This window comes from Euprymna scolopes, chromosome 46 (assembly GCF_053919585.1).
Source record: "Euprymna scolopes isolate OS-2025 chromosome 46, ASM5391958v1, whole genome shotgun sequence".
Lineage (NCBI taxonomy): Eukaryota > Metazoa > Mollusca > Cephalopoda > Sepiida > Sepiolidae > Euprymna > Euprymna scolopes.
Window position 1 is genome coordinate 87,350,784 of NC_136527.1, and position 27,840 is coordinate 87,378,623.

A 27,840-nucleotide genomic window follows, 5' to 3' on the forward strand; every position below is an offset into this window, starting at 1 on the left:
TATTCCGCTATAAATTTACCTGTTCATTTTTTACTTTTAATTGAAATATTCTAGTGTTCACGTCAATTTAAAAAGATAACTTCAAATTGAGGAGGCAAAAAGAATGTCTGCAGCAACAAATTCGCTTAAAACCAGCTTAAATTATCGCCCCTAAATCAGTTTAAAATATCCACCAACAGGCAACAAAGCATCTCCAATCATAATTTTTTTGTTCCAGGTTATACAATGTAACATTTAGTCCATATGACACAACTTTCTCTTAGTGATCGTCAGGAACTCATTAATCTCCACGTTTCTGGTTTATCCAATCAGAAATTGGCTGTAGATTGAAATGTGATGAGAAAACGGTACGAAAGACTGTGCAAAAGCACCAAAACACCGGCAGTGTTCGTAATGCCCCTACTTGTAATTTTTTCAAAAACTGCAAATTTAAGCTAAATTTAATGTAACTATTTAAACAAACTATACCTCATTTGATTGGCCTTTGATACCTCTATAATTTTACCTGTTCATATTTGACTTCTAATTGAAATATTCTAGTGTTCACGTCAATTTTAAAAAAAATAAATGAGGAGGCAAGAATAAAGAAATAAATATGAACGTCAACCAATGTTTGTATTTAATTTTTTTCATAACCCACATTATTATTCGCAATTACATCTAGCAGGTAATCCCCAAATTTATAATGATCGGTTAATCAGTTTAAGAGTGAATACTACACATAAAAATAAGCATATGCTCAAACATTTAACTTTAAATAAAATAAAAAATAATATATATATATATATATATATATACACATCCAACTTTAAATAAAATAAAAAATAATATATATATACACACACATCTAACTTTAAATAAATTACACAAAAATCAACATTTACGCAAGCATCCAACTTTAAATAAAAGAAAAAATAATATATATATATATATACACACACATCCAACTTTAAATAAAATAAAAAATAATATATATATATATATATATATATATACACACATCTAACTTTAAATAAATAACACAAAAATCAACATTTACGCAAGCATCCAACTTTAAATAAAATAAAAAATAATATATATATACACACACATCTAACTTTAAATAAATAACACAAAAGTCAACATTTACGCAAACATCCAACTTTAAATAAAATAAAAAATAATATATATATATATATATATATATATACACACACACATCTAACTTTAAATAAATAACACAAAAATCAACATTTACGCAAGCATCCAACTTTAAATAAAAGAAAAAATAATATATATATATATATATATATATATATATATATACACATCCAACTTTAAATAAATAATAATATATATATATATGTATATATATATACACACACACACATCCAACTTTAAATAAAATAAATAATATATATATATATATATATATGTATATATATATACACACACACACATCTAACTTTAAATAAATAACACAAAAATCAATATTTACGCAAGCATCCAACTTTAAATAAAATAAAAAATAATATATATATATATATACACACACATCTTACTTTAAATAAAATAAAAAATAATATATATATATATATATATGTATATATATATATATATACACACACACACACACATTTAACTTTAAATAAATAACACAAAAATCAACATTTACGCAAGCATCCAACTTTAAATAAAATAAAAAATAATATATATATATACACACACACACACATCTTACTTTAAATAAAATAAAAAATAATATATATATATATATATATATATATATATATATGTATATATATATATACACACACACACACACATCTAACTTTAAATAAATAACACAAAAATCAACATTTACGCAAGCATCCAACTTTAAATAAAAGAAAAAAAAAAAATATATATATATATATACACATCCAACTTTAAATAAAATAAATAATATATATATATATATATGTATATATATACACACACACACATCCAACTTTAAATAAAATAAATAATATCTATATATATATGTATATATATATATATATGTATATATATATATACACACACACACACATCTAACTTTAACTAAATAACACAAAAATCAACATTTACGCAAGCATCTAACTTTAAATCAAGATAATCACACAATGGAATATATTTGAAAGGATTGTTTATTTGATTGCCAAACACTCACCTGTCGCTTTGCAGCTTCCAGTTCTTGATTTATTGTTCGCACTTGTTCTTCCAAGTTCGTCACTTCCTGTTGAGCACTTCTTAGCTGGGTTTTTAGCTGAGTCACTTCCGGTGTTTCATTTCCCTTCTCGGCTGAGAAAAAGATTTACATATATATATGGTCTTTCTTAATTTAAACAACAACAAAGAAAAGTTCAGTGGAAAATTTAAGAAGAAAAAAAAAACTCTTTAGACCATGGTATTTCGAAGCTAAATGTTTCTCATCAGAAGAGAACGGCCTGAATCATACATAAGGCAAATATAGAAACAAAAAATTGGCTTAATGACATTTCGAAATGAAATGAGAATAAAGTAATCGGATAAAATCATAAAACTTTTAATAATTATTTACCATTTTATCATATTCTTTAATTCTCATTTTATATCTAGACTAGCGGGGGGCACCCGGTGTTGCCTGGGTGTGTAGAGGTGTGTGAGGTTTTGGTAGGTAAGTAGGAAGAATCGAACCGGAAGCCTTGATTGTAAAATAATAAAGTGTGAAAAAAAATTATGATTGATTTATTTAAGGATTAAGAATCGGCAGATGCCCGTACTTTTTTTTTTTTTTTTTTTACACAGTGATCACCACTTATCAAGGCCCGGAAGCCACTCAGGGATAAGGGTTATTGCAAGTACATTACGTTAGTGAGGAGATTTGCTGAAATGTTTACTTAAGGGGGCGGTTCATTAGGAATTTGTTAACATTGGACTTGAAGACATCCAAGTTGAAGTCCAGAGGGAAGCAGGCAGACGGAACAGAGTTCCACAGGCATGCAGTTCTAAGAAAGAAGCTTTGTTCATGGAATCTGCGTTTTGATTTAGGCACAGATATAGAGTGGGGGAAATTTTTCACAGTGGATTCAGCTAGACGGGTGTTTTTCGTGAAAGATTGGCGAGGGGGGACCAGAGATTGTTCAGACGAGCATCTGCCATGGAAATAACGATAAAACAAGGACAGGCTCGCAACGTCTCTTCTGTGGGAGAGAGGTTGCGGGGTAGAGAAAAGGGCATCCCCCACTAAGCCACGAAGTCTATTTTGTACTCTGTCAAGGCAGGATAGGCTGTTTTTAGCAGCTCCTGCCCAGATATGGCAACAGTATTCCATCCTTGGACGTACTTGGCTTTTATATAGATAGAGAATTGCATCCGTAGTGAGATATCTTCTGGAGCGGTAGAAGGATCCCACCATCTTCCCAGCGACCTTGGCAACAGACTTGATGTACGTGTTCCATTTCAGATCAGGAGTAAAGGTCAAACCCAGAAGCTTGTCAAAACACGGGGCCTCACCCAGACGAGAGCCATCCATCACAATTGATGCCAGATGGGGATCAGAGCGTTGATGATGTAAGGATAGGAGTTTGGTTTTGGATGCATTAAAGGTAACCAGCCACATCTTCCCCCTTGACGACTTAATGAGGTCAATTTTCAGTGCGGGGCAGTATTTTATTTACTGCGGGTCTGTTCGCTTCTTTTTTTATACGAAAAAGTCGAATCCACATGCGGCGATCGAAAAATGTTGAATATTTAACTTTTCAAATCGGGCAAAATTAAATCCACACACGACCCCCGTTTGTAACTCGTAGATATTATGATTTTGACGCGATATAAATAGTTTAATGAAGGAGTGAGCCGAGCAAGAAGGCCTTGGATAAAAACCTTTTGCGGACATACACGAAAACGCACACACACACACACACAAACAGTTTCGGTCTTATATTTATAGACTAGCGGGGGTACCCGGCGTTTCTCGTGTGTTTGGAGGTGTGTGTGCTGTTAAAAAAAAAGAAACCGGGGGGGGGGATCGAACCCGAAGCCCTGACGCGAAGTAAAATAAAATGTCTAAAAAACATGAACCGTTTGGTCAGCCAGAATGAGTTACTGAAAGATGTTTGAATTTATTTAAGAACCAAATTGACAGGTGCCTGCATGGAAGTCGTAGAGCGTAACGACGATGAGGACGACGACGTAAGCAATAGCCATTCAGCAAATGAGGTTAATGACAAAAACAAAAAAGAAGACAGAAAAACGAATGTTAAAAAAAAAAAAACATATGAAAAATGGCTTAAATAAACCTGTTTCGATATTAGAATTTAAAAAATCGGTGGGTACCCAGGTGTTTTTGGGTGTCACTAAGAATAAGCGAAGCAAAAAAAAACCCAGAAAAACGAACGTTACGTGAAAAATGACTTAAATAACACTGGTCCAATATTTAAATTTAAAAAATCGAAAAAAAGAGAAGACATCTCACACCACGATTCGAACCCAAAACGTTTAGATAACGAACCAACATGCTAACCAACTGAGCTAACGCGACGTACATGAAATTTAGTTAGTTCTTCAACTATTTAAAGTAAATCAGGTCATGACGTCATCTGACGCATGCGTAGAACCGGTCATCGTCACGAGGGGACGGTTTTTGTTGACCCCCCCCCGTCTAAAATTGTCGATTTCGGAATGAAAAAATTAACCTTTTCGGCCAATTTTTCGATATTTTTCGGGCGAAGTATGCGGCTTTAATATGATACTAAGTTTCTGAATTTTCGTTGTGCCTGTCGAAAGTTTTTAGCGGACACACAAGCACACATACATACACACATTTTCGCTTTTATATATATAGATAGATAAGATGTCATTAAGTTTATTTTCGATATTTGCATTTTATATAATTCTCTTCTGATGAGAAGCATATAGCTTCGAAATAAGCACAGCCTAAATAGGGTTTTTTATTAATTTTCTGATGATATAATAAAGTTATTTACAATTTTTATTCCTCGTCTTTCATTTAATACTGTTTGTTTACCTTTCATTTAGTTTCATTGGTTGAACTCTTCTTATCTTGATAAATTTTGCTTTGTTAAAGATTTACTATTGATAACATGATTATATATATATATATATATTATATATGATAACATATATTATATTATATGACATATATATTATATAACATATATATTATATTATATTATATAACAAATATATTATATATATTATATAACATATATATATATTATTATATAATATATATTATATAACATATATATTATACAACATATATTATATAACATATATATTATACAACATATATTATATAACATATATATATATTATGCAACATATATTATATAACATATATACTATACAACATATATTATATAACATATATTATATTATATAACAAATATAGTATATATATATATATATTATATAACATATATATTATATTATATAATATATATTATAAAACATATATATTATATTATATAACAAATATATTATATATATTATATAACATATATATTATATTATATAATATATATATTATATAACATATATTATACAACATATATTATATAACATATATTATACAACATATTATATAACATATATATTATATAACATATATATTATATTATATAACAAATATATTGTATATATATTATATAACATATATATTATATTATATAATATATATTATATAACATATATATTATATTATATAACAAATATATTGTATATATTATATAACATATATATATATTATATTATATAATATATATATTATATAACATATATATTATACAACATATATTATATAACATATATATTATACAACGTATATTATATAACATATATATATATTATATAATATATATTATATAACATATATATTATACAACATATATTATATAACATATATATTATATTTATATGATATATTTTTTTTACACAGGCATCACCACATTATCAAGGCCAAGAGGCCACTCAAGGATAAGGGTTAAAGAGTGTACAGTAGAAATTGGACAATATAGTAATCATTAGTACTGAAAATTCGGTAAATTTGTTAACTTATATAGAACGGCTCATCAAAAACTTGTTTACATTAGACTTGAAGACAACCATATTGTAGTCAGCAGGAAAGCAGGAAAACGGAAGACAATTCCATAGGCGTGCAGTTCTAAGAAAGAAGCTTTGTTCATGGAATCTACGTTTAGGTTTAGGCACAGATAAAGAGTGGGGGAAATTATTGATAGTGTTTACAGCTAGACGAGTGTTTCTTGGGAAAGTTTGGCGAGGGGGGACAATAGATTGAGTCGAACACTTTCCATGAAAATAACGATACATCAGAGACAAACTCGCAACATCTCTTCTGTGAGATAGAGGTTGCAAGGAAGAGAAAAGAACATCTCCTACGAGGCTACGAAGTCTATTTTGAACTCTATCAAGGCAGGACAAGTTCTTTCTAGCAGCTCCTGCCAAGATGTGGCAACAGTACTCCATCCTTGGACGTACCTGGCTCTTATATTGATAGAGAATTGCATCAGCAGTGAGATATCTACCGGATCGATAGAAAGATCCCACCATTTTTCCAGTGGCCCTTGCAACAGATTTGATGTACATGTTCCATTTAAGATCAGGAGTAATTGTCCAGCCCAGAAGCTTGTCAAAACTTGAGGCCTCCTGAAAACGAGAGCCATTCATTTCAATTGATGCCAGATGGGGATCAGAATGTTGATGATGTAAAGAGAGAAGCTTGGTTTTAGATGCATTAAAAGTAACCAGCCACTCCTTTCCCCATTGTACTACGTGCTCAAGATCAAAGGAGAGAGAATCCGAGAGAACTTGGTCATTTACGGTCTTAGATGTGCTACCATAGATGGTAGTGTCATCAGCAAAAATGTCTACGAATGATGTAAGGATGTGATTTGGAAGATCATTAATGTAGATCAGGAAAACAGTTGAGCCCAGGATGGACCCCTGAGGGACTCCAGCATTAATACTGTGAGCTTCTGATTTTTGCCCCTCAACTACTACTCTTATGAACCTATCAGAAAGAAATGATTTAATAATTGAGAAGACATTTCCAACTATACCATAGCTGGAGATCTTGTGAAGTAAACCTTTATGCCATACCCTATCAAAGGCCTTTGATATGTCAAGAGCAATTACCCTAGAAAGGTTGCCTCTGTCGAGAGATTTGCTAATCCTATGGGATATAACTGTAAGCACATCTGCTGTAGATCTAGCAGAATGGAAACCATATTGAGTGTCACTAAGAAGGTTATTTTAATTGAGATGGTTGATTACTTCTGTATTTAACACAGATTCCAGCAACATACTCATGACACACAGGAGACTTATTGGCCTGTACTGAGAGGGAGATGACATATCATCTGAGTTCTTAAATACAGGGCATACTGATGAGATTTTCCAGGGTGATGGGAAGCTATTCTCGTTTAACGTTTAAACAGTTTTGTAAGGATGGGCGCTAGTTCTGGTTGAAGTTTTTTGAGTACTATAATTGGAATACCGTCAGGGCCAGTTGCTTTACTGGAACCAAGGTTTTTGATTAGCTTGGCAACATCACATACAGATATATGTATATCACATAGCGTGTTTTCTGATACAGAAGGAAATATTGGGGGTTGGCAGCCTTGGTCGCAAAGGATAGAATTAGCTGCAAAGTTCTTGGCAAAGAGTTTGGCTTTGTCTGATGCTGACGAAATTACCTCAGGTCCATTGATGATAGTTGGGATAGAGCACACGCTTCTGTTCAGGATTCTGTTTGCTATTTGCCAAAACTGGTGGGAACCAAGCTGCTGCTCAGCTACTTTGGACTTGACAGACTGAGCATACAACTCTCTTGCGTTCTTTATTACTTTCTTACAATGGTTGCTGGCAGTCCTGAAAACGGCTTTAGTTTCCATACATCTATTACATTGGAAGCAGTGGAAAAAGTGATTTCTGTGCGCAATGGCAGCAGCACATTCTGGAGAGAACCATGGCTGGCTGTTAGGTTTTTGCTGGAACTTTTTCGAGGGTATGAAACGGTCTATACCTACAATTAACCATTTGGTCAGGTCTGATACTATAGAGGACACATCCTTTTTAAATATGGAACGCAGAAGTAGATCCGATATAAATGTATGGAAGCTATATCAGTCAGCCTTAGTGTATCGATATACTGTACGATGGAGAGGTACATCTGGGGACTTATTACATTTCATTTTTATCTTAATTGATACAACAGAGTTGTCGTAAGATCCAAGAGGAGACAGAACGGAAACTGAACATAGTTCAGGGCAAGTTGTGAGAAAAAGGTCTAGTAGACTCGCATATTGGCCGTCATTGTCGGGCACACGGGTGAGTTCGTGAACAATCTGAGTGAGGTCATAAGCAATGGAGAAATCATGACAGAACCTCCCCCTCATCATCGGTATATATATTATATATATTTGATAACATAATTATATATATTATATATATTTGATAACATAATTATATATATTATATATATTTTACCGTTTTTAATTCAGTTAGTTACATAAGTGTAGTATTGGGAATCCCAGTTTAATTGCTATATAGGTAGTTTTAGAAATAGAAAGATATATAAAAATATTTGGGTTCTCATCAGCGAGTTAGCCCGGGTCAGAAAAGGTTGGGTTTGACAGGCATCAAACCCAAGTCACCTTGAACGACCTAGATTAGAATGTACCAGAAATTAAGGGGTGACATGGAATTGACGACCACATGGAAACGTGAGAGTTTGTTTTTGGGCAGCAGAAGAATGCAGATGGGAGATTTCGGTCTCTCCCGACGGCCAGGGTCCGAGATGTTAGGCTTTTTTTTTACAAGGTGGTCACCACTTATCAAGGTCCGGAAGCCACTCAGGGATAAGGGTTATTGCATGTACAGTACGTTAGTGTTGAGATTTAATAAAGTGTTTACTTAAGGGGCGGTTCATAAGGAATTTGTTTACGTTGGACTTGAAGACATCCAGGTTGTGGTCAGGTGGAAAGCAGGCAGACGGAACAGAGTTCCACAGGCGTGCAGTTCTAAGAAAGAAGCTTTGTTTATGGAATCCACGTTTTGATTTAGGCACAGATAAAGAGATAAGTTTTTGACAGTGGATTCAGCTAGACGGGTGTTTTTTGTAAAAAATTGGCGAGGGGAGACCAGAGATTGGAGTTCAGACGAGCACCTGCCATGGAAATAACGATAAAACAAAGATAGGCTTGCAACGTCTCTTCTGTGGGAGAGAGGTTGCAGGGAAGAGAAAAAGGCACCCCCACTAAGCCACGAAGTCTATTTTGTACTCTGTCAAGGCAGGATAGGCTGTTTTTAGCAGCTCCTGCCCAGATATGGCAGCAGTATTCCATCCTTGGACGTATTTGAAGCTTCAGTCCATCTTGTTGTTCATTGATGAATCTGTCTGCAGCATCCACTCCCCAGAAAGATGGAGACCAGCGACCAAGATGTCATGTGCTGACTAAGGCAAACCAGGTACGTTCGTATTATATTGTCGCACATACACATCTCGGAAACTCCCCAAGGCAAGAGAAACTGTAAGACATTAAAAGAATAGCAAACACACACACACACACACACACACACACACACACACACACACAGTGAACTGCACGTAAGAACACACGTTTACACGTAAGAATACACACACACCCACACGTACATGTAAGAACATTGATAAAAACATGCAGACCCGTAACAATAAACGTTAGAAATAATAAACAGTAATAAGAAATACATGTAATTAATTTTATTAGACTTTGCAAATCTTACTCTACAGTAGTATTGAGTACTTTTTCAGTTTTTTTTACCATTTTAATTTTACTTATTAAATATTATATATATATATATATGTTTTTATTACCATTTTTAATCTGCTTGGTTACACACGTTTTGATTACTGCATCGTTTTAACGATCCGATAATTTCATCAAACTTCACAGAAATGAATATTTATTTCTGTGGAGTGTGATGAAATTATCGGATCGTTGACACGATTCAGTAATCAAAACGTGTGTAACCAAGCAGATTAAAAACTGTAAAAAAAAACAACATATTTTGCTCTACTGCAGTATTGAGCACTTTCTTCAGGTCTTTTCACCATTTACCATTTACTCATTATATATATATATATATATATATATATATATATATATATAAAATTAAAATTTCTGACGTGAAATGATTGAAGTTCACATCAAAAGATTTTTATTATTCTATGTAAGACAAAGAATACATTTGAAATATTTTAACTCCTTATCGTATAGGATTTCGATGTCTACCATCTCTTCAGAGGAGAAAATATTAGCAAATAGTTATAATGGTTTACACCTTATTTGCTAAAGTCAGTTAGACATGGAAAATCACAATTAAAAGTTGTATAAGTATTTAAATGTCATAGAGAAAGGAAAGTTAATGCAAAGGACATAAAAATTCACATCCAAATTGCATGGTAAAATCCGAAGTAAATGCCTTTGATAGCAGTCTTGTAAAATGATCCAAACTGTATTTTGAGTAATGCACATCACAAGGTAATAGTCCGAAGTAGGCATTTCCCTGGAGTATGGTGTCCTGATTTCGAATCTCACTAGATTCAGCCACTCTGATGAGTCGTAGACGACGAAACACGTATCAGTGGATAATTATATTTTAAAAATAATATATATACCGCTCCCCATGTGGGGTTACCAAGTTGGTTAAAGGGAAACTTATTCCCAACTCGTATTTAGGTAAAAATACTCTTTCGTAAATAATTGAATTCATTCAAGACGTATCGCAAAAACAAAAAACATATATATATATATATATATATATATATATATATATATATATGTTTTTTGTTTTTGCGATAAAACAAAAAACATATATATATGTTTTTTGTTTTTGTGATACGTCTTGAATGAAGAAGACGTATCGCAAAAACAAAATATATATATATATATGTTTTTTGTTTTTGCGATACGTCTTGAATGAATTCAATTATTATATATATATATATATATATATATATATATATATATGTGTATGTATATTTGTGCATGCATATATAATGAAGTAATTCTTACCCAGTTGAGTTTGTAGATGCTTGATGACCTGCTTGAGAGCACTGACTTCTTTTTTCATTGATTCCTCTTTCTCGGTGCTCATCGATCTTGTCGTCGATAACAATTCTTCCAGATCCTTAATTGCATTCACGTGACATTTCACGGCGTTCCCAACCTGCTCCTTTAACTAACATAACAAACAATAAAGATTTTCAGAGTTTTTTTTTTAAGCAAACAACAAATAAAAGTAATTTAAAAAATATAAAAGACATTTAGGTTCATAGGAAGCAAAACAATGCAGAGAAGTAACGGATAGACAGAAACTAAATAACTTTAGATATAATTGTGAGACCAGCTATGCAGTTTCAATAGGTCCTACAACAAGCTATGCAGTTTCAATAGGTCCTACAACAAGCTATGCAGTTTCAATAGGTCCTACAACAAGCTATGCAGTTTCAATAGGTCCTACAACAAGCTATGCAGTTTCAATAGGTCCTACAACAAGCTATGCAGTTTCAATAGGTCCTACAACAAGCTATGCAGTTTCAATAGGTCCCACAAGAAGCTATGCAGTTTCAATAGGTCCCACAATAAGCTATGCAGTTTCAATAGGTCCCACAAGAAGCTATGCAGTTTCAATAGGTCCCACAAGAAGCTATGCAGTAACCAAGAAGGCTAACATGCTGGTCAGTCGGTTTGCCTCAAACTCCACATTGGACCCGGAAAACCACTCCCTCCCTGACTTCCCTTTGCGGACAGACGCCACACTAGAATGATCTGAAAATCACCCCTTCTTAGGAGCGTGATATCATAAAAAAACCTTGACACTTCAAAAGCATGTGGACCTGATCTCATCCTGGCAATGCTATTAAAAAAATGCTCTGCTGAGTTTGCCCCAGTCCTCTCCAAATCACAACGTATTATTAGGAAAATATTTGTTTATTTTTCCTCTACTTATTACGTTGTGATTTGGTTGCAAGCGCACTTGCTGCATATTTTATTTTATTCAAATTTAAACAACGTTTCTATATGAACTCTCATTCTTGACGTTATTTTCACGTTACCTACGCACAATTCAAACATTTCAAAATACAACCGGCAGATACAACACACGTAGTTTTTAATATTTGTCTTATGGTTAGTGATGTGGTTTGTACGATAGGAATTTCTAGTTTGTTCAGTGTGTTACGAAACATCTCCAAAACAAACCAGTTTCCAATGGAGGTATATACACTATTCCTTGCCAAAATTGCCATCATAAATTCGTTGGTGAAACCCAGCATAAATTAGAAAAAAGGCTCAATGAACACAAAAGAGATATAAAAAAACAGCAATTCTCTAAGTGCATTATTCTCTCATTCATTGCAAAATAACCACACCTTTGACTTTAAACAAGCAAAAGTAGTTAAATTTATTTCAAATAAACCGCGCTGGAGACTTCTTGAATCTGCGCTTATCGCAATTTCAAGCACAATTAAACAGCGTGCAGGTTTCTATAACATAGCGCCATTAATAAGTAAACTTTTATTAAAAGAACATTATTTAACTGTAGACACAGGTTAACCCTCTCACACCATTCAAACACCCCCTCTAATAATTAATACATAAAATCTCAATCAATAAATTACATAACAAAAAACACTCATTTCATTTCTGTTACAAACCTATATTTGAATTTCAACAGATATATATTTTTTCCAGTAAGAATATCAGTTTTATTTTTAAATTACATTAACGACTTATATGACGTCACTAAAATTTCCCGCTCTTTAACAGCACCAGCCCCTTTTTGAATTTCCAACGTCTCTTTCCTTTTTTTCTGAAACAGAACTGCGTCACACTTTGCACGTGAAACATTTTCAAATATTTTGTACTGGTATTTTTTGTTCTTAATCTCATTCATCCAGAGGAAGTCTCGAAATAAAGACGAAACGTTGAGGAACACATAATACGGTTTGTTCCTTTTTATTTCTCTATTTTGTCGGAATACTATTTCCATTATTTTCATCATATATATTATATTATATATACATATATTATATACATATATTATATATATCATATATACATATATATAGATAATATATATTATCTATATATATTATATTATGTAATATATATACTACATATATTATGTATATATATATTATATATATTATGTATATATATATTATATATATTATGTATATATATTACATATATTATGTATATACATATTACATATATTATGTATATATATATTACATATATTATGTATATATATTATATATATTATGTATATATATTACATATATTATGTATATATATTATATATATTATGTATATACATATTACATATATTATGTATATACATATTACATATATTATGTATATACATATTACATATATTATGTATATATATATTACATATATTATGTATATATATATTACATATATTATGTATATACATATTACATATATTATGTATATATATATTACATATATTATGTATATACATATTACATATATTATGTATATACATATTACATATGTATATACATATTACATATATCATGTATATATATATTACATATATATATTCCATATTTAAAAAGGATGTGTCCTCTATAGTATTAGACCTGACGGAATGGTTAATTGTAGGTATTGATCGTTTCATACCCTCGAAAAAGTTTCAGCAAAAACCGAACAGCCAGCCATTGTTCTCTCCAGAATGTGCTGTTGCCATTGCGCACAGAAATCACTTTTTTTCACTGTTTCCAACGTAATAGATGTATGGAAACTAAAGCCGCTTTCAGGACTGCAAGCAACCATTGTAAGAAAGTAATAAAGAGCGCAAGGTGGTTGTATGCTCAATCTGTTAAGTCCAAAGTAGCTGAGCAGCGGCTTGGTTCCCACCAGTTTTGGCAAATAGCAAACAGAATCCTGAACAGAAGCGTGTGCTCCATCCCAACTATCATCAATGGACCTGAGGTAATCTCGTCAGCATCAGACAAAGCCAAACTCTTTGTCAAGAACTTTGCAGCTAATTCTACCTTTTGCGATCAAGGCCGCCAACCCCCAATATTTCCTCCTGTATCTGAAAACACACTATGTGAGAAACGTATATCTGTACGTGATGTTTCCAAGCTAATCAAAAACCTTGATTCCAGTAAAGCAACTGGCCCGGACGGTATTCCAATTATAGTACTCAAAAAACTTCAACCTGAAGCCACGAAGTCTATTTTGTACTCTGTCAAGGCAGGATAGGCTGTTTTTAGCAGCTCCTGCCCAGATATGGCAACAGTATTCCATCCTTGGACGTACTTGGCTTTTATATAGATAGAGAATTGCATCAGTAGTGAGATATCTTCTGGAGTGGTAGAAGGATCCCACCATCTTTCCAGCGACCTTGGCAACAGACTTGATGTACTTGTTCCATTTCAGATCAGGAGTAAAGGTCAAACCCAGAAGCTTGTCAAAACACGGGGCTTCACCCAGACGAGAGCCATCCATCACAATTGATGCCAGATGGGGATCAGAGCGTTGATGATGTAAGGATAGGAGTTTGGTTTTGGATGCATTAAAGGTAACCAGCCACATCTTCCCCCACTGAACCACGCGCTCGAGATCAGAGGAGAGAGAATCAGAGAGAACGTTGTCATTTACAGCCTTTGATGTGTTGCCGTAGATGGTCGTGTCATCAGCATATATATATATATGTATATGAAAACATGAGGTAAGCACAACTCTTTGCAGAGAATGAAACGCGAAATATTCCATGTAGCTTAATTGCCATATATATTTTTATATTCTATTCTTTGCCACCATGCCGTTTGTTTTACATAAGTTTTAAAGTAAAAAAAAACACAATAGCAAGAAATTTTTTCAAAAGTTAAATTTTACCTACTTTGTCTTCAGCATTCTGATTGTCTTCGTGATATCTATCAACCAATTCTTGGTATTTCTGCTTTTCAATTTCGAGTTCCTGATGACAAATAATATCATATTAATAACATTTAAAATGGAATCGTCTTTATCAGTTTATCTGCACTTCACTAAATTGTCTTTTAGGTATGACTAGCCTGGGTGTCCGGCATTGCCTGGGTGTGTGTAGGTGTGTTGCACAAAGGGCCCGGTCTAAGCTGGGTTGACATGCTAGTATATGTATGTGTATATACATATATGTATTTATATGGATAAAAATGTGGCACGCATCTGCGGATGGAATGTGGGGAACATGACAACTAAATCAGAATTGTTTCAATATTTCTCACGAATGTAAACAAAATTTGTTATTGTTTGAGAAGGAATGTAGCAATTAAAGGAATTATGATTATGTTGATGTTTTTAAAAGTTGACAGAAAAAGTGACACGAAAAAGATTGGCAGATTGAGATTTGATTGTCAGCCAAGCGGACACAACGATACAGAAATTTATTTGATTTTTTTTTCGTTTTGCTTTTGTTTTCTTTCTGTCTGTCTCTCTCTCTGTCTCTCTCTGTCTTTCTCTGTCTCTCTCTCTCTCTCTCCCTATCTATCTATCTGTTTGTTTCTTTCTCTCTCTCTCTCTCTCGCTTTCTCTCTTTCTCTTTCTCTCTCTTTCTCTCTATTTCTTTCTCTCTCTTTCTCTCTATTTCTTTCTCTCTCTCTTTCTCTCTGTCCCCCTCCCACTCCTCTCTCTCTCCACCATAACAGGAAAACAATGAGGAATAAAAACGGACTGTTGCTTACACCAAATGTGTTGTTGTGTATTTGAATTCTAGAAAAAAGGTTCATAATATAACAGGTGTGTGTAAGGGTGCTGGTTGCGCAAAAAAAAAAATTTAGGAGTAGAAGGCAGACTCGAACTCCGTAACACGCAGGAGGGAAAAAGGAGGTGAAAAAATAGCAAACGGTCTCATCGATGCGGCCACCACAATTGCGACGTCACGGGCAGTTGAAATAACGTGTTTTATGTGACGTCATTGATGCGAGACTTGAATCACTTGCAAAAATGTTGATGACAAAAGTGACCCCTCCTTGTAGAAAATGACTCAGTTGAGGGTGAAAGAATTAAAGTTTTTCGGACAATTTTTCGATATTTGTCGTCTGAGACATCAAGCTTTAAAATGATATAGATTTTGTCATGGTCCGACACGTCTGTCGGAAGTTTTTTGCGAGACACACACACATACACATATTTTGCTTTTCATATTATAGCTTTGTGCCAAAACCCCTTATAAAAGATTAATTAGCAACACCAAAGCACAGAGTAATTAATCAACGCCTTTTTTTTTTTAGAACAAAACAACAAAAGCATTTATTTTGAAAGAAGAAGGATTCTATCTGAATTGAAAGAAAGAAAAGCAATAGAAAGTGTTCTCGTGTCGGGAGGCAGAAACTTAAATTGTCTCCAGGTTGTCCCGTGGAGGTCTTCAGTGAAGTAGTTGCAGCCTGGAGGATTTAGTGAACTGAAATTGAGAAGACTAAGGTCCGTCTTCTTTGGTGGTCTGAGCTCTTCTGGTGGCTGATGCTTAGTTCCTAACAGAGGTAATTAGTTCTTTAAAGGACATATAGGATAAATGAGTCCCACTAGGTGACAGGTCAGTGCGTGGTTGCATCAGTCAGCAAGGGGACATTAATCCACAAAAGAAAATAATTATCTATATATATAAAAGCGAAAATGTGTGTGTGTGTGTGTGTGTTATGTATGTATGTTCGCTTTTCGTGTATGTCTGCAAAAGACTTTTTCCGGGAAATGATCGGTCGGCTCACTCCTAAAAACTTTTTATATGCTGTAGAAAAGATAATATCTACGAGTTAAGAACGGGGGTCGCCTGTCTATTTAATTGGCCCGACTTTGTAAAGCTAAATATTCTACATTTTTGGATTGCTGTGTGTGGATTCGGCTTTTTCGTATAATAAAAGCAAAACTAATTCAAAGCTAGGCATCGTTCGTGGCGCGATCGCAGGAACGTCGAAAAGCAATCAGCTTTGATCAATGCAGAGCTTTCCTTATATCAGACAATTGCTATTCAATTTGGACAATCCCAAGGGAAGCTGGTTTGCCCCCCCCCATCATCTTGAGGAAGCCAAAACTGCCCCGCATTGAAACAAAGTAAACAAACCCCAAAAGACTGCCCCGCAGCAAATAAAAAACTGCCATGTCATCGTAACTCTCCCGCGATGACCTCATTAAGCGGCCACCTGTCAATCAAACCTCTTTGACTTGACTCACTTGTTAACCTTCAACTTATCACGCTTATCAATTCCTCTCCCCTCATGGCTGAGATGGTTAGGTGGCTGGCTTTTTTTCCCCCTTTCGTTTCCACCTTTGCGTCAAGGCTTCGGGGTTCAATCCTACCTTCCTATTAAAACTTTTTTTCTTTTACACCTCCAAACACTCGGCCAACATTTTTTTTTTTTAAACACACACACCTCCAAACACCCAGGCAATGCCGGGTACCTTCCGCTAGTAATATATAAAAAGCACCATGTCTTTCTGTCTGTCTGTCTGTCTGTCTGTCTCCATATTTTCAATCTCTATCTCCTCTGAAACTAGAAGGTATAATTGTAGCACAATGGGTGAGAGTCAAGCTCCCGGCTCCCCTCATTTGGGGTCCATTTACCAGATGTGTACCGTTCTTGTGAGTGAGACAAGCACAAACTCAGGGAGTGCACAGTTTTAAAGGTTTCCGCTGTCAGTATGGGTGATTGACAAGTGCTTTGTGTAAACTAGTACAGAGAGGTGATAAGAGGTCACGCCTTCTTGCTAGCAATCGAATTTAAAACTATGTTCAAATGTTATGTATGCCTTTCTCTCTTTCTCTCTCTCTCTCTCTCTCTCTCTTTCACTCCTTTTCTCTCTCTTTTAATGAAGAAAGAGAATTGAATTGTATTGTAAAATGCAGTCGAGGCTTGGATTCTATGCGTGACAGACACATAACAGTTTTGCGATAGGGCCCTCAAATGATTGGATTTTTATGGGCCGTTCTTTTATGGACCGTTCTTTTATGGGGCTTTAATCGGTTAAAATATTTATAAGGGGTCAAAATTTAAAAAATCGTCATACATTTTGTACATTCATCTTAGTTTATTTTTAATTTTTAATAAGTTCATATGCATGTCACGTTTGTACAGTGGTAACGTCACCAGCTTTGAATGCTAAAGTTTTGATTTCTGTTTCGATTCTAGCTGATGGCACCCAAATAATTTTTTATTTTACTTTTGAAATCACGACTCTATAATAATATATACGAAATCTGGACAAATTAAAATATCATATTTAAGCGTATTTAACGCCCGTGTAAAGTCGGGTGCCCCCCTTTGACCTACTAGTTGAGAAGACGTTTGAACCATCCGAATAATACGAGGGGTGTTCTAAAAATATTTTTTTTTTATTTCGCCCGAATGGATCAGATAGTATTGTTATGATGACTGAACTTATGCATTCATGACCTGAAAGTTTCATCTCTCTGTTGCACATATTGACAGTGGGAGACTCTAAGAATGCAACCCCTGTCATGGATGTGCGTCAGAAGCAGAGATGCATCATTGAATTCCTCTATGCAGAAAACATTGAATCAACATTAACCGGCGCCTGTTGAATGTGTACAAAGCTGATACAGTTGATTTCAGGACAGTTAGGAGACGGGTCCATCGATTTCAGAGTGGCGACAGAGATGTGAGTGCTAAAGCGTGCTCTGGACACCCATGCATAGCCACCACCCAATCGCTGGCAAAGGTACATTGAGAATGGTGGTGACTATGTAGAAAATTAAATTTTAGAGCACAAAATGTTGCTCGTTTTAATAGTACCACTCCCGTCTTCGTGGCTCTTCAGCTTTTTTTTTTTTTTTTAAATAATTTTTGGAACAACCCTCGTACATTATTGTTGTTATGTAAAATTCAAAATGGACTCATACGATCATGAAATTCTCTGTAAATTTTCCTTTCATTTCCTGCATTTCTTTGTTGTGATTATTTCGTTCCTGTTGTAAGGCAGTTTCTAACTGAAAGACAAAAAAAAAAATGGTTTATGAATAATTTTCATCATTAATGTTGGATTGTTTATTTCAGCAAAAAAACGTTAGGAAACATTTGTTGTTGACAAATATTATCATATTTTTTATATGTATACACAAAACAATGCTGAAATCGAAATAATAAAATTTAATAAAATAATAGGAGACTATAAACCTGGCTACATATACAGGAAAATTAAAATCACAAAACAGGATACCCTCTAAGACCCATAATCTCTCAAATCCCCACTCCAGTTTATAATATCGCTAAAACAATCAATAACATTATCCAACCTTACATACCTAGTAAATACTGCATAAAATCTGCCACCGACTTCTTTTTTTTTATTATTATTATTACATTTTCACCCCAAACAAGGCATATTGCCACTTTGGTGTAGGGGGCTAATATCAGAGGCAACAACTACTGGGGTACTATGTAGGGATTTGGGCAGCAAGATATCGGTTCACATTACACGTGAACTTCTGCTCGTCACTAGAGTTGGGGAAGCAGGGACCTGGAATGGAATTCCAAAGTCTAGCGGTTCTGGGGAAGAAACTACAGGAGTAAAAAGATCTTTTACATCTAGGGATCTCTACTGTGTGGGGGTGGGATTTTGCAACCTGTCGGGTCTGTCGAGGGTGTTCACGTTGTGGGGGCACAAGTGCTTGCAGTTCGTTAGAGCATTCACCATCAAAATACTTGTAGAACAGGCAGAGGGATGCAACGTTTCGTTGATGGGACAGAGGCTGAAGCTTAGATGCCAGTTCAGGGCCTATCAGATTTGCGACTCTCTTTTGAACCTTGTCAAGGAGCGAGAGACTAGTAGCCGATGCACCCCCCCCCCCCCAAATATGACAGCAATACTCCATACATGGGCGAATGGTTGCCTTATAGAGGTACAGGATACTTTCGGGTGTTAGTAGTTTTTCTAGCACGGTAGAGAGAGCCGATCTTCCTTGCAGCGGCCCTGGCAATGCCTTCAATGTAATTGTTCCAACTCATGTTTTAAAATTAAACTCCCCCCCCACAAATGCATAACCGCATCCCTTGACATCGAAAACCTCTTTACTAATGTCCCTATAAATGACACCAATTATCATCAATCAAGTATACAACCACAATACAATACTCCCTCCAGCTATAAAACCCCAAACCCTAGAAAAGTTACTATTAAAATGTACCACACAAGTTCCCTTCACTGACCCTAATTGGAAAATATACATTCAAATAGATGGCGTCTCAATGGGATCATCTCTAGGCCAAACATTCGCAAAACTCCAATCCCTGGTCCCTCCTCGCCAATCTTTCACGAAAAACACCCGTCTAGCTGAATCCACTGTGAAAAATTTCCCCCACTCTATATCTGTGCCTAAATCAAAACGCGGATTTCATGAGCAAAGCTTCTTTCTTAGAACTGCACGCCTGTGGAACTCTGTTCCGTCTGCCTACTTCCCTCCGGACTACAACTTAGATGTCTTCAAGTCTAATGTTAACAAATTCCTAATGAACCGCCCCCCTAATTAAACACTTCATAAAATCTCCTCACTAACGTGATGTACTTACAATAACCCTTATCCCTGAGTGGCTTCCGGGCCTTGATAAGTGGTGATCACTGTGTAAAAAAAAAAAAAAAAAAAAAAAAATACTATATGACCCACCGCGAAAATAAAATCTTCTCAGATAAAAAAAAATGAACTCACTTTCTATGCCCGATATGTTGACAACCTATTCATTGCAGGCGAATAAGTACAAGTCACTAAAAAAATCAAACTAAACCTAGAAACACACTCTGTCCTCAAATTCACCCATGAATCAGATAGAAATAACAAAATACCATTTCTCGATGTATTAGTAGATTCCGAACTTGAAATAATAAAAACATTTAACTCTACTAACGTATTGAGCACTTTTTTCTTGTTTTTTACCAAATATACATATGTAGCAGAAACAAATGGGACTTTTTTCTTTCATGAATCAATGCCTCTCCCGTGTGCTATTTGGCCACATATTGACCAATCAGGGGCACGGCGCATTGATCTTTCTTATCCACTAAGGAAATTGGCCAGCAGCCAGTTTGAAGAATAACAACTCGTCCTTACTGAGAGAGCCACCAAACAGAACGGACCTCCCTTTTCTTTGCTCTCTCTCCACCTCAGTGTTATTTCTAACGGTATCGACGATTCCACTGGGAATAACTATCACGATAGCACCAGGTAGCCAGAGTCCAGCTTTTGACCAGGAACATATCACATTCTCCTTAATAAACCTTTTCTGTGTTACATTTTATGAAGTTGTTGCGTTCGTCATTTCAGAAGCTTGTATGGAATTATTTATTTTATTAGGTTGTGTCTTAAAAGCATTTAAACTCTAAACATACTAATATATATATATATATATATATATATATATATTAGACCTCTTCAAAATTGACCTTTTTCTTCAAACATATGGAAACTGATATTCTTCCCATTCTCCAAGGTCTAAATTAGCTAAATATACGAGTTATTGTGATCTTGGACCTTGGCTATGCCTGCCTCAAGAGCCATGTAATTTTATTGTTGACGTTTTTCAAAAATGCTGCAAAATATGGGATATTATGTCCTTATTTTCATTGTGGCTTTCCAGAGGTTGATGCTATAGCATTGAAAGTGGTACCAAATGAAAGCTAATAAAATTATCTTGCATATGGTAGTAAGCACAATAAAACACATGAACACCTGTGTAAATTTTAACTAATTCTAATGCACAAACAGCTGGGACACTACAAAAAATCAGTTTGGTAGTATGATAGCACTGCACTGACACATATATTGCATAAGAAACTGTCAGATAGGATGTTACTAATACATGTATTATCACTTGTTCAATGTGGCTTTTTTGTAACTGTCAAATTTTTTCCTGTGGTACTCCACAACTTGTAGTAAGCAGCTTCTTTGCTCTGGGTCACTTGTGATCTGAGTTGCAAAGTCACTCATTAGTTTCACACCTCTCTCAGCCACATCATTGGTCACTTTCACTGACCTCACAAACTTATTTTACTTGCTTGAAATTTATAATTTAAATATATTTCGGAGTCAAGTATTTTGTTTTCTTTATTTTTTTTTTTTCCTTCTTCCTTGCCCTGTTGTAAAATTGGTTGGTTGTTTTTGTTTTACGGCGTATCAACCCTTTTCGGGTTATTTAATGCCGAATCCAAAAATTTTGAAGAAAAAATTTTTTAATAGAATATATTTGTTGTTTTCACGTCGGTTTCTATTTAACCCATAGTTGGGACCCTAACAGGTACTACCACTCCGGGTCAGAGTGGACCTGGGAGCAATGGTAATTAAAAAGTGGCTCCACACTCCCCAAAGCCCACAAGCTGGGGCCTCACCACTGGATATAGTTTAAGGTCATATCCAGGACCCCTATTGAGGGACTTTTACCCTCTGCAGGGGGGCAGTCAGAGTATTCTAATGCCCCACCGACAGGGCCTGTAAAATTGGAGAAAGTAAAATCTGTTTGTAAAGATCCGCTTTTCTTTCTCCAATTTCACAACATGGAAAGAAGGAAAAAAAAGAAAGAAAGAAAACAACATACTGAGGATGGAGTTTGACTCTGAAATATATTCATGTTAGAAATTTCAAACAAGTAAAATATTTGTTTATTTTCTTAATATTACGTTGTGATTTGGCTTTCAAGCACACTTGATGCATATTTTATTTTATTCAAATTAAAACAACGTTTCTATAATGGAACGCACATCCTTGACATATATATATATATATATATATGGTGACCCCCCCCCCCAAAAAAAAAACAGAGGACATTCAATTGTTTTTCTAATCATTTTTCAATCAACGGAGAAAAAAAGGCCAAAGACCCTAGAGTTTTGATGTGAGGTTTTGAATATAATAAACTAGTTATGACCAAAGTTTCATTTCATTTGGACAAAACACTAAAAAACAGGCGTAATTAGAGTTGGGGCCCGTTTTTTTTTTTGGGGGGGGGTCACCCTGTATATATATATATATATATATATATATATATATATATATATATAATTTTTTGTGTATTGATATTCACATCAAAAACCCTTTTCTCTATTTATTTAAAAAGAAAATAAATTTTGTTATATATGAAATAATAAAAAACATATTTAGCTCTACTAAAGTATTGAGCACTTTTCCTTGTTTTTTACCAAATATACCTCTTAATATATGTGTGTAGATATATATATGTATATGTATGTGTGTGTGTATATATATGTGTGTACATATATATTTGTATATATATATATACATATATATATATATATGTGTGTGTGTGTGTATATATATATATGTGTGTGTGTGTATATATATATATGTACAGAAGAGGTCTTGATGATGGAGAGGCTGTGTACTGACAGGAGAAGACTTACGCACTCGGCTTCTCGTTTCGCGAAGGCTAGCCAGTGGTGGTTGCTGAGAGCGAGATGGTGAGTAAGCCAAGACGCTACCTTATAGCTAACACACTTGCGCACACATCACCCTGTGTGCATTGCACGCACACACATGTGGTCACACACGGTAACTGGTTGTCATGCGACTCCAGGCTGAATCAGTAGAGGATCTCGGAACAGTAGGGAGTCCCAGAGGGACTGTGCTACGGCCCACCGATGTGTGGACATGCCCTGACACATTACCAATCCCTATCCCAGCCATGGGTCAAATGGCCTCACTGCCTTGTGAGAGCCATGGAAATGGAAAAGGCTAGGGGAGCAACCCCGACAGAAACGACGGAGTGGAGCCACTTAGGCGGTTGGACGGCATACTTGCCTCCCTCCGGCAGCTTCTGCACCCTTGTTCGTCCCCAGCCTCCTCGACTATGTCTTGCCGTTGGAATTGGGCAAGCCAGGACGAGAGAGTGAGGCCGATGCAGCGCAAATCCCCCTCACTATAATCCAAATCCAGTGCAAGTCAGGATGTCAAACATTGCTCAACACCAAGTCCTGTGGCGATGGGCGAGCAGCAAAGCAGCAGGTGTGGAAATCACTGGGAGCTGTAGCTGCAAACCTGCCCACAGGCGGCCCAGAAACTGGTCGTACTCCACTCGACCGAAGCAGCAAGGGGGTGCAGGCAACTAGCTGGCCGACCGAGCAGTCCTTTTCAGGATCACTCTGCTCGCCTCCATGGCATGAGGACGGGGCGATAAAAGGAGCCCTAAACATAGCTGCTTCACCATCACCCCTGGCCAGCATACCGCGGCTGGCGGGGTTTCCCTCACAGCAGTCGAGACATGAGAAAGAAAGGGTTGGTGCTTACCTTAGCATCATGGAATGTTCTTACTTTGCTCGACAACACCAGAGCTGACCGACCCGAGAGAAGAACTGCTCTCGTAGCAAGGGAGCTTGCCCGTTATAAGGTAGACATCGCAGCCCTCAGTGAGACTCGCCTCTCAGACAAGGGTCAACTGACAGAGTCAGGTGGCGGCTACACCTTTTTCTGGAGTGGACGCAGCAGCAAGGAGCACAGAGAGGCTGGCGTGGGCTTTGCCATCAAGACTGAGCACGTGAGTAAGCTGGTCAGCATCCCGGACGGCACCAATGACCGGCTGATGAAGATGCAACTCCCGCTCAGCAAGGCAAGAACCGCCACACTGATCAGCGCCTACGCACCAACCATGACTAACCCCAAAGATACCAAGGACCAGTTCTATGAAGATCTGGAAAGCCTCATTTCCGCTGCTCCGCAGAGAGAGAAGCTCATCGTCCTCGGCGACTTCAATGCCTGCGTTGGCACGGACCATTCCACTTGGGACCGGGTCCTTGGCCACCATGGAGTGGGCAAATGCAATAGCAACGGCCTACGGCTGCTCAGCCTTTGCGCTGCACACGACCTTTCCATCACCAACACCATGTTCCGCCTACCCACCCATAGCAAGACGTCGTGGATGCACCCATGCTCCCACCACTGGCATCTGATCGACTACGTCATCATCAGGGCAAGGGTCAGCAGAGATGTAAGGTTGACCAAGGTTGTGTGTAGTGCCGACTGTTGGACAGACCACCACCTGATCATATCCAAAATGTGCCTATACATCCAACCCAAGAGGCGCTCTCAGGGTCAGAAAGTCACAAAGCGCCTTGACGGGGAAAAACTTAAGAGTCCAGATGTCATCCATGAGCTACAGGAAGCAATCAACGACAAGCTATCTGTCTCCCTCACCATCTCGGACACTATTGAAGATCAGTGGGCACACCTCAGAGACTCCACCTACTCCATCGCTCTCGAAATCATTGGACCCAAGCAAAAGAAGCACCAGGACTGGTTTGATGAAAATGACTCTGAGATTCAACCCATCCTGGAGGAGAAACGCCAACTTCTCTGTGCACATAAGAGTGACCCCAAGTGCTTCGCAAAGAAAGCTGCCTTCATCAACATCCGCAGCAAGGTGCAGGCCAGACTCCGCTCCATGCAGGATGCCTGGCTCAGCGCGAAAGCAGATGAGATCCAGGAGCATGCCAATAGCCATGATATGAGGAAGTTTTACGATGCGCTGAGGGCTGTCTATGGTCCCCAGTCCTCTAGCTCCCCCCCCCTGCTTAGCTCCGATGGAACAATGAATGACAAAAAGCAGATCCTTGATAGATGGGCAGAGCACTTTAACAGCGTGATAAACCGGCCATCTTCCATCAATGATGAAGCCATCGACTGACTACGCCAGGAGCCTATCAACGAGGAGCTCGACATCCCACCCTCGTCAGAGGAAGTAAGCAAAGCCATCAAGCAACTTTCCTCTGGGAAGGCCCCTGGCCCCTACTCAATTCCAGCAGAAATATACAAATCTGGTGGACCTACACTGCTTTTAAGACTAACAGAACTCTTCCAATCCATGTGGGAGAGTGAAGAATTACCGCAAGATTTTCGTGATGCTACTATCGTTCACATTTACAAACGCAAGGGAAATCGTCAGTCATGTGACAACCACTGCGGGATATCCCTTCTTTCCATCGCCGGGAAAATCCTGGCCCGCATCCTTCTCAACCGCCTGCTGGTGCACTTTGAAGATGGTCGTCTTCCCGAGAGCCAGTGTGGCTTTCAAGCGGGCCGCGGGACGACTGATATGATCTTTGCTGCACGCCAACTGCAGGAGAAGTGTGTCGAGCAGCACCGGGGCCTCTACACCACGTTCGTCGACCTGACCAAGGCCTTCGACACTGTTTGCCGAAATGGCTTCTGGCGGATCATGGAAAAATTTGGTTGTCCAGACAGGTTCATCGCCATTGTCAGGCAGTTCCATGAGGGCATGACCGCTCGTGTCCTGGATGACGGCGACCCCTCAGAGCCCTTCCCTGTGACCAACGGAGTCAAGCAGGGCTGTGTCTTAGCCCCGACGCTCTTCAGCATGGTTTTCTCTGCCATGCTCCGGGACGCTTTCAAAGACAGTCACTCTGGCATTGACATCAAGTACAAATGTGACGGGAAATTGTTTAACATCAGGCGAATGCAGGCAGTCACGAAAGTGAGGGAAACCATCATCAGAGACCTTCTCTTTGCCGATGACTGTGCCCTTAATGCCCCAAATGAGATAGAGATGCAACGTCAAATGGACGGATTCTCCACCAGTTGTGACAACTGGTCTCACCATCAGTACAAAGAAGACAGAAGTTATGTACCAACCCGCCCCCGGAGATGCATACCATGAACCCGGCATCACTGTCAAAGGGCAGAAGATCCATGCTGTGGAGCAATTCACCTACCTTGGCAGCACCCTCTCCCGCACCGCCAACATTGACATTGAGGTTAACCATAGGATCTCCACAGCGAGCAGTGCATTTGGAAGACTTAGAGACAATGTGTGGAAGAGGAGAGGCATTACACTCGCAACCAAACTGAAAGTATACCGAGCGGTCGTCCTGACAACCCTACTCTATGCCTGTGAAACTTGGACGCCATATAAAAGACATGAAAAACAGCTTCCACCTCAGATGCCTCCGTAATCTTCTCAACATCCGCTGGCAAGACAGAATTCCTGACACAGAAGTCTTGAAGCAGGCGGGGCTCCATACCATCACCACCATAATCCGCAAAACCCAACTCCGGTGGGCAGGCCATGTCTATCGCATGCACGACAGCCGAATCCCCAAACAACTTTTCTATGGGGAACTCAGCCAGGAAAAGCGGAATGCAGGGGGCCAAAAGAAACGATATAAAGACTGTCTGAGAACGTCCCTAAAAGACTTTGACATCAGCCCCCAGTCTTGGGAGAGTCGCGCTGCTGAACGTTCAGCCAGGCGTTGCGTCATCAGCCTAGGAGCCGACAGGGCAGAGAATCAACGCATGACACACGACCAGCAGAAGCGCAAGAGGAGGAAGGAGAGAGCTGCCGGTTCACAGCCTGCTGATACCGCCTTCACGTGTCCAGAGTGTGGAAGAGTCTGCCGAGCATGGATTGGCCTCATCAGCTATCTCAGGACCCACAAACCCCCGACGCCGAACTGATTGATACCTTGGTCATCGTCGACTTTGACGGACGAGCAAGAGAAGAGATATATATATATGTGTGTGTGTATATATATATATATATATATATATATATATATATATATATATATATATATATATACACAAACACCAGGTTGAAGGTATTCAGAAGATAAACCCATGAGTTAAAACGAGGTTACTAAGAGTGCTCAATAAAAAAGAGCCACATATTATTTTTATTTATATAGACAAGTAATACATACTCACTACTCTGAACATGCTCATTGTGTGAAACATTATCATGTTCAGTGCAGTGACTATGTAATATTTGTCTATATATATATATAT

The 27,840-nt window shown here is 37.1% G+C and overlaps 1 protein-coding gene across 1 annotated transcript in view; it reads right to left on the reverse strand.

Moving 5' to 3' along the window:
• The window catches only part of LOC145271133 (uncharacterized), a 39,673-nt gene that overhangs the window by 10,768 nt on the left and 1,065 nt on the right, over positions 1-27,840 (reverse strand). The window contains exons 2-5 of the mRNA XM_080126671.1: positions 18,943-19,029; positions 14,947-15,024; positions 11,082-11,247; positions 2,171-2,301 (exon numbers count right to left, since the gene is read on the reverse strand). Coding sequence (XP_079982797.1) covers positions 2,171-2,301; positions 11,082-11,247; positions 14,947-15,024; positions 18,943-18,984 — 417 coding nt within the window. The 5' untranslated portion in view covers positions 18,985-19,029. The remainder of the gene's footprint in view (positions 1-2,170; positions 2,302-11,081; positions 11,248-14,946; positions 15,025-18,942; positions 19,030-27,840) is intronic.